This window comes from Oncorhynchus nerka, linkage group LG9b (genome assembly GCF_034236695.1).
Source record: "Oncorhynchus nerka isolate Pitt River linkage group LG9b, Oner_Uvic_2.0, whole genome shotgun sequence".
Classification (NCBI taxonomy): Eukaryota; Metazoa; Chordata; class Actinopteri; order Salmoniformes; family Salmonidae; genus Oncorhynchus; species Oncorhynchus nerka.
The window spans coordinates 27,955,691-27,972,370 of NC_088424.1; the positions used below are offsets into that span (position 1 = coordinate 27,955,691).

The following is a 16,680-nucleotide window of genomic DNA, read 5'->3' on the forward strand; positions in this document are numbered from 1 at the left end:
CCCGATCAAACATCTCTGTAGAGACCAGAAAATAGCTGTGCAGTGACACTCCCCATCCAACCTAACAGAGCTTGAGGAGATCTGCATAGAAGAATGGGAGAAACTCCCCAAATACAGATGTGCCAAGCTTTGTAGCATCATATCCAAGAAGACTCAATGCTGGAATTGCTGGCAAAGGTGCTTCAACAAAGTACTGAGTAAAGGGCCTGAATACTTATGTAAATGTATATATATATATATATATATATATATATATATATATACACATATATATTGTATAAATAACATTTCAAAAACTGTTTATGGACTATTGTGTGTAGATTGATGGGGGGGAAAACAATGGAATCCATTTTAGAATGAGGCTGTGACGTAACAAAATGTGGGAAAAGTCAAGGGGTCTGAATACTTTCTGAAGACACTGTATTATTTTATATTACCTTGTTGAAGCTCCGCCCGGCCGAGTCCTTTTCGCTAGGCCGTAGCTCCTGGAGCTGAGCATCCAGGATGTCAACCAGCTGCTCCATGAGACGCACTGATGAGCTGACGTCACCGGCGAACACCGGGCCCTGTGTGTGGTGGGCCAGCTCATTGGCTAGGTTAGCCGCGTTCTCCCCACTACGGATCTAGAGTTGGAGGGAAAAAACTTAAATATTAATGGACTGTTAAAGCTTTTAATTACTTGTTTCTTACTAAATACAGATGTAAGATCTGGATTTGGTCACTCTTTTGTTGCTGCAACTTTTCCTGCGCCGGAAGAAATGCACAAATTCACTGAAAACCCACATTAACACACAGTTATATTAACAGTATTCCACTTTCCATGCAGCCTCATTTTGACCAGATAATAGCCTAACCACCAATCATGCAACACTTTGGACTAAAGGTTCAAATCCGGTTTCTGCAGGATTATTTAGCTGCGACAATACAGGTCAAATGAAGATCCTACATCTGTACCTGGAATGTGGTACGTTAACTATGTGATAACAATGGATACTGCTGATTTACTGTGGAGAAAGGAAGAAAAACAGCACAGCAGGAAAAGGCTCAGGGTCATTGGTGCAACGTCTCTGGAGGATCGGCATCACAGTGTCAGACCAGTATACAAGTAATGTATCATATACTGATTAAAACTCAAATCAATATTAACGCTGCAAGCTATAGGCTACAGAGAGCAATTCAAAGTGGCAGAGATTTTTTTTTACAGAGAAAAGTGCATTGAATGTGTATTTTTGTTCACATCTCGAAGTCATGCAGGGGAATACAGAATGTATGGGCAAACCACGTCTTTAGTGTTGCAACCAACAAGATGCTAATACAAATACAGGTATACTTTTCCCTTTCAGATAAAGAAGTAGAGAAAAGGTGGTGTTTTGTTCCTTCCCTCCCTGCCACCCAGGAGCTTTGGGAGGACACTGCTGACCAACCTTTTGTGCCACTTGAGCGACCCAGTGGGAGGTACAGTTGCTGAGGTCGGGTCCCTTTGGGTTCCAGGTCCCCCCTGCTACCGTGCAGAGGTAGGAGGCGATGCCTGGAGAAACACACAACAAACAACAGTGACACAACCCTCTATTGTCTGTTTCTATTGTGTATCGAACACTATGCGTGCATTTATTTGTGTAACATCTTGTGATGTTGCTGAACACTGCCATCTTGAATACACGGTTATATATATATATATATATATATATATATATATATATATATCCCCTGCAAATGAGATAGTATGACAATGAGAATAGCCTGTTTAAATAAAGGTTCAATAGAAATAAATGAAACCGAGCCAGGACATCTCTTTGTCCTGCTCCTGCTCCTCTTACTATCCTGGCTTCTCTAGAGCACGACAAACAATTGACTGAGGGCAGCCATGGTAAAAAAAAAATATGAAAAGGTATGATGTGAAACATCTAGGAAGATTGCCAGCTTTGTGATATCTAACTGAGTGGACACTACACAGTGAGAGATTCTCATACATTTCAGCTGTATACTGTAGGAATCACGGGTTGTCAATGAATAAAATGCTCTGTATCATATATATTACTGCATTCTTGTCAACAATGAACAGTGTTGCCATAGTCTTACTACCTATTGGTACACCTTCATATCCGACATGTCTGCATTCCATACATTCCAGTTCCATATGATTGAAATAACAGTAACTCATCCCCCTCATGCCACCTACTGTTTTTTTTTAATCTTCCTATATTGTCTGTTTTGACAGTTCATTCATGGAACTATTTACTATTTGGAGGTATTAGCATATTGTAGGTAATGAACATTACATCTTGGCACCTTGTCTAACATATGGAAGGCTATATGAAAGACAATGTGTAAACACACTAACATGTTCATATAGAGGAACACACACACACACACACTCCCTCCCTCCCGGTTCATGATAGTACCTCTGGTTCCTTTGGGGCAGGGTCTTTCCACTGTGGCTCCAGTGTGTGTCTGGGGCCAGGAGATACCCCTCATCATCCCTCCCTCACAGAAGCGCCTGGGGGTGGGAGGGATCTCTGGGGTGGTGGGGTCAGCTGTACCATGGGGGTCCTCCGCTGGTTGACCTGCCTCTCTCTCTCTCCCATCCCTGGGGTCTGCTGGAACTGTGGTGTTAACAGGGACCTTGACTATGACCATGGTGGTGGTGATGATAGTGGTGGTCTCAGGCAGGGCCGAGGAGAGGGAGACGTCTTCTATAGTTGGCACTAGGAGAAGAAGAGAGCAGAGAGAGAAGTGGAGGTTATAGCTTTAATAAAACCCAGCCTTACATTGAACTCCCTCTATACCTTTCAGACATACATCAGATATAACAGTCAGCAGGGAAAGTTCAAGGTACTTTCAGTGTTTTAGTTCCACACCGCTTGGAGGGATGGCTGCTCTATGCTCTACTGAGTCACGTCTACTGGAGTCTACAGCAGCACTCGGGTATTACTCCACACTACTCCTACTCTCTCTGTTCTGTTAGGAGGAGGAAACCTGTAAAACTACACTATCTCAGCTATTTTAAACCTTTACCCAATCTTGATAATAACAGGAGGCCAGGTAGTGTAGCAGCATCTGCCTGGCCTGGCTCTGCTTGGCAGCGATGTCCTTCTTGAGGGAGAGTCAGTACCTTAGGCTGATTCATGTCAACAAGGAAGACAAAGCCTCTCTGCATTTGACTATTTTCTCCTCCCTTTCATCTCTCCCCTTGATAAAGCCGGCGTAAGAAAACTGGAAAGCTCTGTGCAAAAACCATACATCATCTATAATGCTCAGCTGCTGTATTCAATGCACAGCTATAAAGAACATCTGTGTGTGTGTGTGTGTGTTGTGGTCACCAAGAAGGTGTGGTCTCTAGGCCTTTTCTACAGTGTCTACCCATTTGTGTGGTCACAGCACTGTGAATGTACAGTAGAATGAATGAAAGAAAAGAAGAAAATAGATATAAAAGAATAAAGAGAAAACAGTATATGCATACAGCCTGCGTATGAGCATGATTATATATCACAGCCACAGGATTGCTAGCGCTGATAAGAGGTGGCTTCCCACAAGGAGGTCTGCTACTCTGAGAGTCCTGCAGTGCCGTCTTCAGAGGCCCAGGGAACAGGCAATATCATGCTGTCTGATGCTCCATCATCAGACTCATTTCTCCATTTCCTCCCCACCTGAATGGTGACAATGCCCACATTTAGCGTCTGGGCTCCGGAGAGACTCGTCGTCTTTGTTTTGTGTTTCTGTTTCAGTGGAATATTGAAGTTCATAACAATGTCCTGTCTGTGTCTGTCTGTGCTAAGGGGAAAAAAAGAGCTGAAAGTGCATAACCAACAATACATTAAATCTAGCATGACGCGGTTCTCAGAAAAAGAGGAGGGTAAAAATGGGTCCCAGGCAGCGACACATTTCTATTTAGAAATGTCAGGCAGGATCAGTCAGCCGTGTTGCAGTGTTGTTGTGTTATGACATTTCACTCAATGACCTTTTCTCCCATGGCAGAAGCAGTGTTTAATTGGGCCGTACTCATTCCTTCATTGTGCGTCCGTCTGTCTGCCAGCCACGCACGCAATTGCTCGTTCCCACATTTCTGAGCACTAAGTAACTATGCAAATGACACTGACATATGTCCCGTTTATTGTTGTGAGAACAGATGTTGAGAGGAGCTTATAATCTGAACAAAAATATAAAGGCAACATGCAACAATTTCATCAATTTTACTGAGTTACAGTTCATATGAGAAATCAGTCACTTAAAATAAATTCATTAGGCCCTAATCTATGGATTTCACCAGACTAGGCAGAGGTGCAGCTAAGGGCCTCAGAAGACAAAGGCCTATCTACTTGGCATCAGGCCCACCCACTGGGGAGCCAGGCTAAACCAATCAGAATTAGTTTTCCCCAAAACTGGGCTGGCATGGTTATACGTGGTCTTTGGTTGTGAGGCCGGTTGGACGTACTGTCAAATTCTCTAAAACTACGTTGAAGGCAGCTTATGGTAGAGGAATGAACATTACATTCTTTGGCAACAGCTCTAATGCTCACTAACAGGGATGTAAACTAATTTGTGCACAAAATTTGAGAGGAATACGTTTTTTTGTGTGTATGGAACATTTTGGGGATTTTGTATTTCCACTTTACATGTTGCGCTTATAATTCTGTTCAGTGTAACTTCCGGTCTCTCTGTCGGTGTCTCTCTCTCTCTCTACCACTCTTTCTGTCCCTCATTCTGTCCCTATCCCAAGTGGCTGTGAGAAACTAAATGCTTATGGAAACTGCAAAATACCAGCATACTGAGAAAAACACTCATACCGCAGTGTCACTATTCTGTGCACCAGTCTAATGTACGCTCTAGAGACTATTATAGCTATTGATGTGCACTGGAATTCTGGTTTAGTTGTAATTTGGAAGTGCCTGAGTGTGAGCCCCTGACTACCTCCTTTCTACAGCGATAGACAGATGAAGGGGGAAAAATGGAGAGAAAAAACAACAACTAAAGAAATAGAATCTAAACCACTTGTCAAAGAGGCCCATTTTCCTGTTACATTTCTCTTGATGTCTCCATCCACCGCCCGGCCACACACTACAATTTTCTTTTGATTATGATGAGCCATTTCACCAATGGCGGTTGAAAGCCGTGTGTCCTCTGCTAGCACTCAGCCCAAAGAGGGGCCATCTCAATTAGCTGTCATTTCACTCAAAAGCCTAAAGGTTCAATTCAGCTCTTTTTATCTCAATATCAAATCATTTCTGGGTAACAATTAAGTACCTTACTGTGATTATTTTTGACCGTTTTAATTTAAAAACAAACAAAAATATATTCTTAGCAAATAACAATATCTCAAGCAAGAATTTAGCTAGGAGTGGTCTGAGTGGGGAGGGGAAACCTGAACACTAGCTGTTATTGACAGAGAACTGGTTTGGAACTCCTTCTTATATGAACTAATTTACCGCCTGCTGATGTCAACAGGCAGGCCAAAACTCCCTCCCAAACAGCTCTTATACTAAAAGGGCATTATCATAATTTTCACAATTTCACAGTATAATTCCAACCTCATAAGCCCAATTCATATGGGATTCATTTGACTGGGGAAGATAATTACATAACTCTATGTGCACAAGCACAAATCACCAGATCTATATTTTTTCCACACGATCTCGACAAACCATTTCTGTATGGAGCTTGCTTTGTGCACGGGGGCATTGTTATGCTGAAACAGGAAAGGGCCTTCTCCAAACTGTTGCCACAACAGTTATTGTGCTGACGTTGTTTCCAGAAGCAGTTTGGAACTCGATAGTGAGTGTTGCAACCAAGGACAGATGATTTTTACGATCTACGCGCTTCCCAACTCGGTGGCCTGAGCTTGTTTGGCCTTTCACTTTGCGGCTGAGCCGTTGTTGCTCCGATACATTTCCAGTTCACAATAACAGCATTTACGGGGCAGCTCTAGCAGGGCAGAAATTTGACAAACTGACTTGTTGGAAAGGTGGCATCCTATGACGGTGACACGTTGAAAGTAACTGAGCTCTTCAGTAAAGCCATTCTACTGACAATGTTTGTCTATGGAGACTGCATGGCTGTGTCATCGATCCACTAATTTGAAGGTTTGTATACATAGTGTATGAAGGGAATACATGTTTTAACTTTCACAGTGAATGCTTTCTTTTCTAAGTTTTGTGCCAATGAATTGAACATCAGCAAATGCGTCAGTAAAATATATTGCGCCTATTTAATGCAACCCTTGTGGTTAATAGATTGTTAAGCAGCATTTACAACTGACTTCATTTGGGGAAATGACAAGTTCCCTTTCTCATCCATAGCCTAAAAACACATCTCAAGTACAAGTGCACTGTTTAGTTCACATCTGCAGGCTGGGGTGATTAAGGACGTCTTCTACTGCGGATCGCAAAAATATCATCATATTTCTTCAATTCAAATATTATGGCGACAGTATACCAAAGATGGTTTGGTATGGTTTAGAAACTTGGGAGCCAAGCTGGAGTTATCGGTGTATCCTGTTAACACCTAGACATGTTGAAATATCTCCAGGCCTAGAATAAAAACCTCCAGGCTTCTGTAATAACTGTCAATTTATTTAACTGTCCGTTTGTAAAGAATTTATCCCATCCGAATCGTCCTGTGAAATAACAGACATTCTGGGGTAATAATTACATAACAAAGTTCTCTAGTAATACCATAGAGATAGATAGAAGACTAATCGCAGCGCCACTGAGGAAATCTCCATTTTGAAGTAGTACAATTTGTTCTTCACGATTGGCTTATCCCTCCTGGTGACATGCTTGGACATGACTCCAAACAGGGTCACCAGGAGGGATCAACCAATGAATTTGGAAGTCCCACCCAGTTGACTACATTAAAATGGTGGAAGCCCTCAATGGAGCCCCCTTGCTAATATGGCCTTTTGGCAACTAGAGGCCTCGATCATTCTCTATGACTAATACTAGTCCCGTGCGTATAGGGCTACAGTGTGAAAAATATAAAAACACAGGAAATCACGTTTTTGACTGCACTGGGCCTTTAAAGTCTCTCTTGGTGGGAGGCAGAAGCCTAGGACACTCTGGGTGGCATATGTTTAATCTGTGATAAATAAGACGAGGTGATCAGGGGCTGAGCAGCAGTATAATTTGTTTTTTAGGAAGTTCTGAAAACTGAATAGAAGTAACTAGATAGAATGGAATCAAGTGCAGGACACTGGAAAAGCAAAGGGAATACTGTCCACTGAAAAACGTGTCCAAACTAGATACAACTAAATAGAATGAACTCGACAGAATCCATCGCAAATAGAAGGGACCTTTGAGGATGGAGGAAAGGGTTAATTAAGCATAAGTAATACTCTTCACTAAAATTCAAGATGATAAATGAAGATAAAGTTCCACATTTTAACATCTTTCCAAAAATGAAATAATAATTAAATAAACCATGATAAGATGATCAGAGGCATAGCTATGCTGTTTGTCTAAGATAGCTATTTCCGTTAAAGGCCTAGTCCCCCCCCCCCCCCCCCCTCATAAAAGCCAGATTTCCCATGGCTCTGGAGTCTAGACATGTTTGCCATTATCTCTGAAGCATTGGGAAAACGACGTGAAGGTTATCTAAGAAAGTTTGACAGGGAAACAGCATAATAATGGAGTATCACCATCAGTGTGTCTGTGGTCTGGAAGAATCAGACATCGTCTGACTTCTGCAGAAACAACTGATTTCAGTCTTTACCACAATTTAAGGTTTGTTTTGAAATCAATGATTGTTGAAATGAAAGGGTCGATTAAATAGTCGACGGACTGAAAGTAAATGTACAATACTGAGTGCCACTATATCAGCGTAACGATATAGCCAAATAATTAAGCTAAGTCTCAGTGCACTTCCAAAACTCAGAATCCTCCTAACTTCAAACTTGAGGGCGTTATGACATTATCTTAATTCACACAGTATTTGTCTAAGTGTGAATCTGGCCACCTACGTGGACTGCAATAAGAAGACAAAACAGCCTGTACCAAACTGTTGGACGCCATGCCAACGCACCACCATCCTACACTGCAACGCCATGAATAAGGAATGGTGTGAGTGTGTCTGAATATCTTCAACTTAAAGGAAGTAAACAGCAGTACTTGTGAGCCACAGTTTTGGTGTTGCTTTTTTGAAGATATCTACGCCAGTAGCTAATGATAGAGAAACAACAACCCCCAGAAGACATGAATATTACATTAGTTTGTTTTTATGCAGTCTCACCCTGCTCTGCTCGAGCCTATGTGAGGCGCTTATGTGAACATCGGTCCTGTGTAGCTAGTAGCTTCGGTAATGGGTCTAAGTGAACCACCTGGTCACATACGGTAGCCTTTTTATACTGCCCTGGGAAGACAGGTTTTTCCAGACTTTGCCTTTAGTACAATTTGGAATAAATGATGGGTCTTCCTGGCAGAAATGGGCAGAAATTACTGCCATCACACAGTGGATGAAGTGAATAAGTGAAAGGTGTAGGTTGTTTTCTTCCTAGTGTGTGCTAATTGCCTGTATTTAATGGACTATGGCAAATACCACGTCGAGCATCAGAGTTGCATTGCTGTGTGCGTTCTTGACACTTGTTCTTAAAGATCAGGAGACAGAAAAAGGCCTGCCACTGCCAACCAGACAGGTTCTGGAGCTAAGTGTTCGGATTTACACGAGTTCAAAATGAATGACACCTCATACCTCCGGCAGGGACACCAGCCCATGGACCCACTTTGATAGAAAAAAGGAGGTGGCGAGCAGCACAAGCAAAACACATACTGTATTATTTCATGTTCACTTCAGCTATCAACAGCCTCTCTTCCAGTTCTATAAATGTCCACTTGAACAAGTCAAAATATTACTATCCACTAATCATGAAGTCAGACTCATGAAGACTTGTGCTATGTCAACAAGAGGAACAAATGGAGTTGTTCCAACCATACGCTTGGCACATTGATCCAGGACACACACACACACACACACACACACCTCGACCCTGGTCAGCATGAATCTCCTTGCTGATGTGTTAATTCCTCCTGATCCACCAAGTGGCATGGAGCAACCCATGAGATCTGGGTAAATATTCCCTTTGTTTCTGCGCTTCTAAGAGTAGAAAGCTCAATCTCCAAAGCCTCACTGTGTGTCTGTCACAATACAATGTATTAATGAGCCCAGCAAGTGCTTCTTCATCATGCCACACTTCCAATGTTTAAAAAACATCCAAATCAATATGCATAACTGAGTTTTATAAGCAGCCATATTGAATGAGCCGAATGTAGATATGATATTAGCAAGCTTTGTAAGGCAGAATAAGATTTAAGCCACTTGCCTTTTCCAAGTTCATGTACAGATGTAGGATCTTCATTTGATTACCCTGTTGCAGGAGAACTTTGCTGCAATTCAAGAAACGTAAGACTAGTGTACTTGAGGTCTATAAAGGCTTCCGAACCCCTACAAAAATGTAAATGAATTATAATCCACATAATAATAAACATTTCCTGTTGCTGCAGGATTACTTTGCAGCTGTAGCAAACTGTCTCAAATGAAGATCCTACACCTGTATGCAGTGGCATGGCCTTCCTTCTGTCGGTGCCGTCGGATCTCTTCATGTGGCTTAACCCGATAGCTCTCCAGCGGCATTGCTCCTCTCATTGAAGCCATGAATTTAACGCTCAAATTTAATGCTTCTCAGATCAATGCTACCTCAAAAGCAAATGAATGTTCTCCCTTCGTTACTTTGAAATGCTCCTGGCAATTATAGTCTCCCCTGATTAGTCTTTTGAATTCACTGGACCGAGACCCAAGTCGATGTCTTTTGAGGCATCTCAGACAATACCTTCTAAGTGTCAATACAAATGTTGTAATGGGCGACACTAAGGGATGCATTTTATTGGCACGTCGGAGCAAGTCAATCTCTTAAATAGTCTTCTTCTTAGGAGATCGAACCATCAAAATATTGATCACTGGTGTGGTGTCTGTGTGTTGAGAACCTATGTGTTTAAACACTCATATCCCTGTAGTGAATTCAAATGAATACTTGAAGAGCGTTCAATATATCTTTGAGGAATTAGACAGGTATCAAATACATAACATGTTGTTGTTTTTTACATAGTAAGAAAAAAAAAGTATTTAAAAAATATATATATAAAAATACTACGTAAAGATTTTTAAACATTATACAAATTACACACACAAGTTTACATACACCTTAGCCAAGTACATTTAAAACTCAGTATTTCACAATTCCTGACATTTAATCCTAGTAAACATTCCCCGTCTTAGGTCAGTTAGGATCACCACTTTATTTTAAGAATGTGAAATGTCAGAATAATAGTAGAGAGAATGATTTATTTCAGCTTTTATTTATTTCATCACATTCCCAGTGGGTCAGAAGTTTAGATACCAAATACTAATTGAGTGTAACATTTCCTTTAAATTGTTTAACTTGGGTCAAACGTTTCGGGTAGCCTTCCACAAGCTTCCCACAATAAGTTGGGTGAATTTTGGCCCATTCCTCCTGACAGAGCTGGTGTAACTGAGTCAGGTTTGCTCGCACATGCTTTTTCAGTTCTGCCCACAAATGTTCTATAGGATTGAGGTCAGGGCTTTGTAATGGCCACTCTAATACCTTGACTTTGTTGTCCTTAAGCCATTTTGCCACAACATTGGAAGTATGCTTGGGATCATTGTCCATTTGGAAGACTCATTTGCGACCAAGCTTTAACTTCCTGACTGAGGTCTTGAAAAGTTCCTTCAATATATCCACATAATTTCCCGCCTCATGATGCCATCTATTTTGTGAAGTGCACCAGTCCCTCCTGCAGCAAAGAACCCCCACAACATGATGCTGCCACCCCCGTGCTTCATGGTTGGGATGGTGTTGGCTTGCAAGCCTCCCCCTTTTCCTCCAAACATAACAACGGTCATTATGGCCAAACATTTATATTTTTGTTTCATCAGACCAGAGACATTTCTCCAAAAAGTACGATCTTTGTCCCCATGTGCAGTTACAAACCGTAGTCAGGCTTTGTTACGGCGGTTTTGGAGCAGTGGCTTCTTCCTTGCTGAGCAGCCTTTCAGGTTATGTCGATATAGGACTCGTTTTACTGTGGATATAGATACTTCTGTACCTGTTTCCTCCAGCATCTTCACAAGGTCCTTTGCTGTTGTTCTGGGATTGACTTGCACTTTTTGCACCAAAGTACGTTCATCTCTAGGAGACAGAACGTGTATCCTTCCTGAGCGATATGGCGGCTGCGTGGTCCCATGGTGTTTATACTTGCTTACTATTGTTTGTACCGATGAACATGGTACCTTCAGGCATTTGGAAATTGCTCCCAAGGATGAACCAGACTTGTGGAGATCTACAATTATTTTTCGTGGCTAATTTCTTTTTTGATTTTCCCATGGTGTCAAACAAAGAGGCACTGATTTTGAAGGTAGGCCTTGAAATGTATCCACAGGTACACCTCCAATTGACTCAAATGATGTCAATTAGTAGCTTCTAAAGCCATGACGGGGGAATGAGCCAAAATACCAGCAACAGTGTGTGTGAACCTTGTGAAGACTTACATAAAACGTTTGACCTCTGTCATTGCCAACAAAGGGTATATAACAAAGTATTGAAATAAACTTTTGTTATTGACCAAATTCTTATTTTCCACCATAATTTGCAAATAAATTCATAAAAAATCCTACAATGCGATTTTCTGGATTTTTTTCTCTCATTTTGTCTGTCATAGTTGAAGTGTACCTATTATGAAAATTACAGGCCTCTCATCTTTTTAAGTGGGAGAATTTGCACAATTGGTGGCTGACTAAATACTTTTTTGCCCCACTGTATACACACACACACACACACACACACACACACACACACACAGTACCAGTCAAAAGTTGACACACCTACTCAATCAAGGGTTTTTCTTTATTTTTCGACATTGTAGAATAATAGTGAATATCAAATTTTATTTGTCACATACACATGGTTAGCAGATGTTAATGTGAATGTAGCGAAATGCTTGTGCTTCTAGTGCTGACCATGCAGTAATATCTAACATGTAATCTAACAATTTCACAACTACCTTATACACACAAGTGTAAAGGAATGAATAAGAATATGTACATAAAAATATATGGATGATTGATGGCCGAACGGCATAGGCAAGATGCAGTAGATGGTATTGAGTACAGTATATATATATGAGATGAGTAATGTAGGGTACGTAAACATTATATAAAGTGGCATTGTTTAAAGTGGCTAGTGCTAAATTTATTTATCAATTTTTGCATTATTAAAGTGGCTAGAGTTGAGTCAGTATGTTGGCAGCAGTCACTCGATGTTAATGATGGCTGTTTAACAGTCTGATGGTCTTGAGATAGAAGCTGTTTTTCAGTCTCTTGGTCCCCGCTTTGATGCTCCTGTACTGACCTCGCCTTCTGGATGATAGCGGGGTGAACAGGCAGTGGCTCGGGTGGTTGTTGTCCTTAATCTCTTTGTCCTTCCTGTGACATCGGGTGCTGTAGGTGTCCTGGAGGGCAGGTAGTTTGCCCCCGGTGAGGTGTTGTGCAGACCTCACTACCCTCTGGAGAGGCTTACGGTTGTGGGCGGAGCAGTTGCCGTACCAGGCGGTGATACAGTCCGAAAGGATGCTCTCGGTTGTGCGTCTGTAAAATTCTGTGAGTGTTTTTGGTGACAAGGCGAAATTCTTCAGCCTCCTGAGGTTGAAGAGGCGCTGCTGCGCCTTCTTCACCACACTGTCTGTGTGGGTGGACCAATTCAGTTTGCCTGTGATGTGTACGCTGAGGAACTTAAAACGTTCCACCTTCTCCACTACTGTCCCGTCGATGTGGATAGGGTTTCCTGAAGTCCACAATCATCTCCTTTGTTTTGTTGACTTTGAGTGTGAGGTTATTTTCCTGACACCACACTCCGAGGGCCCTCACCTCCTCCCTTTAGGCCGTCTTTCGTTGTTGGTAATCAAGCCTACCACTGTAGTGTCATTTGCAAACTTGCTTATTGAGTTGGAGGCGTGCATGGCCAGGCAGTCATGGGTGAACAGGGAGTACAGGAGAGGGCTGACAACGCACCCTTGTGAGGAGTATTGAGGATCAGCGGGGTGGAGATGTTGTTTCCTACCCTCACCACCTGGGGGTGGCCCGTCAGAAAGTCCAGGACCCAGTTGCACAAGGCGGGGTTGAGAACCAGGGTCTCGAGCTTAATGACGAGTTTGGAAGGTACTATGGTATTAAATGCTGAGCTGTAGTCGATGAACAGCATTCTTACATAGGTATTCCTCTTGTCCAGATGGTTAGGGCAGTGTGCAGTGTGATTGCGATTGCTTCGTCTGTTGGAGTGGGTCTAGGGTGTCCGGTAGGGTGGAGGTGATATGGTCCTTGACTAGTCTATCAAAGCACATAATGATGACGGAAGTGAGTGCTACAGGGCGATGGTCATTTAGCTCAGTTACCTTAGTCTTGGTGTCTTCACTTCGCTATGAAATAACACATATGAAATCATGTACTAACCAAAAAAAAGTGTTCAATCAAATATATTTTAGATTTCAGATAATTACAAGAAGCCACCCTTTGCCTGGATGACAGCTTCGCACTCTTGGCATTCTCTCAACCAGCTTCATGAGGTAGTCACCTGGAATGCATTTCAATTAACAGGTGTGCCTTGTTAAAAGCTACTTTGTGGAATTTCTTTCCTTCTTAATGCGTTTGAGCCAATTAGTTGTGTTGTGACAAGGCAGGGGTGGAAGAATGTATTTTACCAATAAGGCTAATTCCATATTATGGCAAGAACAGCTAAAATAATCAAAGAGAAACCATAGTCCATCATTACTTTAAGACAATTTCAAGAACTTTGAAAGTTTCTTCAAGTCAAGCGCTATGATGAAACTGGCTCTCATGAGGACCTCCACAGGAAACGAAGACCCAGTGTTAACTCTACTGCAAAGTTCATTAGAGTTACCAGCCTCAGAAATTGCTGTCCAAATAAATGCTTCACAGAATTCAAGTAAACAGACACATCGCAACATCAACTGTTCAGAGGAGACTTCATGAATCAGGCCTTCGTGGTCAAATTGCTGCAAAGAAACCACTACTAAAGGACACCAATAAAAAGAAGAGCTTTGTTTAGGCCAAGAAACACAAGGAATGGACATCAGACCAATGGAAATCTGTCCTTTGGTCTAATGAGTTCAAATAAGCCATGATGGCTACCACAGCATTTGCAGCAATATGCCATCCTATCTGGTATGCACTTAGTGGGACTATAATTATTTTTTTTACAGGACAATGACCCAACACACCTCCAGGCTGTGGTAAGGGCAGTTAACCAAGAAGGAGAGTGATGGAGTGCTGCATCAGATGACCTTGCCTCCACAATCACCCGACCTCAACCCAATTGAGATGGTTTGAGATGAGTTGGACCGCAGAGTGAAGGAAAAGCAGCCAACAAGTGCTCAGAATATGTGGGAACTCCTTCAAGGCGGTTTGAAAAGCATTCCAGGTGAAGCTGGTTGAAAGATTGCCAAGAGTGCAAAGCTGTCATCAAGGCAAAGTGTGGCTACTTTGAAGATTTGTTTAAAACGTGTTTGGGATAGGGGGCAGTATTTTGACATCCGGATGAAAAGCGTGCCCAAAGTAAACTGCCTGTTACTCAGGCCCAGAAGCTAGGATTAGCATATAATAGTGCATATGATAGATTTGGATAGAAAACACTCAAGTTTCTAAAACTGTTAAAATTATGTATGTGATTATAACAGAACTGACATGGCAGGCTGGTTTTTGGAAAAATGTACCAGAAATTGTAGTTTTTCTATTTGGCTTCCAATTTGGCTGTAGTGTTTCCAAGTGCGTGGAAGAGAACGCGTTCTTTGGTATTTTTCTCCGGTAAAGACAATAATGATTCTCAATCTTAAATTGTATGGTTTATTGGCCTCCCGGGTGGCACAGTGGTTAAGGGCACTGTACTGCAGAGCCAGCTGTGCCATCAGAGACTCTGGGTTCCCGCCCAGGCTCTGTCGTAACCGGCCGCGACCGGGAGGTCAGTGGGGCGACGCTGTGTTAATGGTGGAGGGAAACTGGGTGGATTATTGACTGCACACCAGCTAAACTGAGTTTTTATGGAAATAAAGACGGACATTATCAAACAAAAGGACCATTTGTGATGTAACTGGGACCTTTTGGAGTGCCAACAGAAGAAGATCAAAGGTAAGACATTTATTATATCGCTATTTCTGACTTTCGTGTCGCACCTGCTTGGTTGAAAAATGTTTTTCATGTGTTTGTATGCGGGGCGCTGTCCTCAGATAATCGCATGGTTTGCTTTCGCCGTAAAGTCTTTTTGAAATCTGACACAGCGGCTGGATTAACAAGAAGTTAAGCTTTATTTTAATGTATTATACTTGTGATTTTATGAAAGGTAAATATTTGTAATACTGTAGTTTGAATTTCTCGCTCTGTAATTTCACCAACTTTCAGCGGCACGCCTTCAACAAAGAGGTTAACACTTTTTGGGCTACTATATGATTCCATATGTGTTATTTCATAGTTGTGATGTCTTCATTATTATTCTACAATGTCGAAAAAAGTAAAAATAAAGAAAAACCCTTGAATGAGTAGGTGTGTCCAAACTTTTGACTGGTATTGTATATATACTTTTTTCTGACTGCACTCACTCACACACAAGTTTGGGGTCACTTAGAAATGTCCTTGATTTTGAAAGAAAAGCAAACTTATTTGTGGCAGCTTCATTAAATAGCATCCGCAAAACACCCGTATCAACGTCAACAGTGAAGAGACGACTGCGGGATGCTGGTCTTCTAAGCAGAGTTGCAAAGAAAAAGTCATCTCAGACTGGCCAATAAAAAGAAAAGATTAAGATGAGCAAAAGAGCACAGACACTGGACAGAGGAACTCCTAGAAACTGCCTAGAAAGCCAGCATCCCGGAGTCGCCTCTTCACTGTTGACTGGTGTTTTGCGGGTACTATTTAATAAGCTGCCAGTTGAGGATTTGTGAGGCGTCTGTTTCTCAAACAAGACACTAGTGTACTTGTTCTCTTGCTCAGTTGTACACCCACTTCCCACTCCTTTTTCTATTCTGGTTAGAGCCAGCTTGCGCTGTTCTGTGAAGGGAGTAGTACACAGCGTTGTACAAGATCCTCAGTTTCTTGGTAATTACTCTCATGGAATAGCCTTCATTTCTCAGAACAAGAATAGACTGACGAGTTTCAGAAGAAAGTTCTTTGTTTCTGGCCATTTTGAGCCTGTAATCGAACCCACAAATGCTGATGCTCCAGATACTCAACTAGTCTAAAGATGGCCAGTTTTATTGCTTCTATAACCAGCACAACAGTTTTCAGCTGTGCTAACATAAAAGCCAAGGGGTTTTCTAATGATCAATTAGCCTTTTAAAATGATAAACTTGGATTAGCTAACACAACGTGCCATTGGAACACAGGCGTGATGGTTGCTGATAATGGGCGTCTGTACACCTATGTAGATATTCAATTTCTTTTTTTAAATCAGCTGTTTCCAGCTACAATAGTTATTTACAACATGAACAATGTCTACACCGTATTTCTGATAAATGTTATGTTAATGTAGAAAAAATAAGGACATTTGTAAGTGACCCCAAACTTTTGAACGGTAGCGCACACAGTGCCTTCAGAAAGTGTGTTTAGACTTTTTCC

At 41.8% G+C, this 16,680-nt stretch overlaps 1 protein-coding gene across 9 annotated transcripts in view; it reads right to left on the reverse strand.

Moving 5' to 3' along the window:
• LOC115114537 (adhesion G protein-coupled receptor L2-like) overlaps nt 1–16,680 on the reverse strand; it is a 131,824-nt gene that overhangs the window by 51,419 nt on the left and 63,725 nt on the right. For all 9 annotated transcript variants that reach the window (XM_029642854.2, XM_029642850.2, XM_029642851.2 and 6 more), the window contains exons 6-8: nt 2,403–2,705; nt 1,425–1,528; nt 438–623 (exon numbers count right to left, since the gene is read on the reverse strand). In XM_029642854.2, the coding sequence (XP_029498714.2) occupies nt 438–623; nt 1,425–1,528; nt 2,403–2,705 (593 nt within the window). The remainder of the gene's footprint in view (nt 1–437; nt 624–1,424; nt 1,529–2,402; nt 2,706–16,680) is intronic.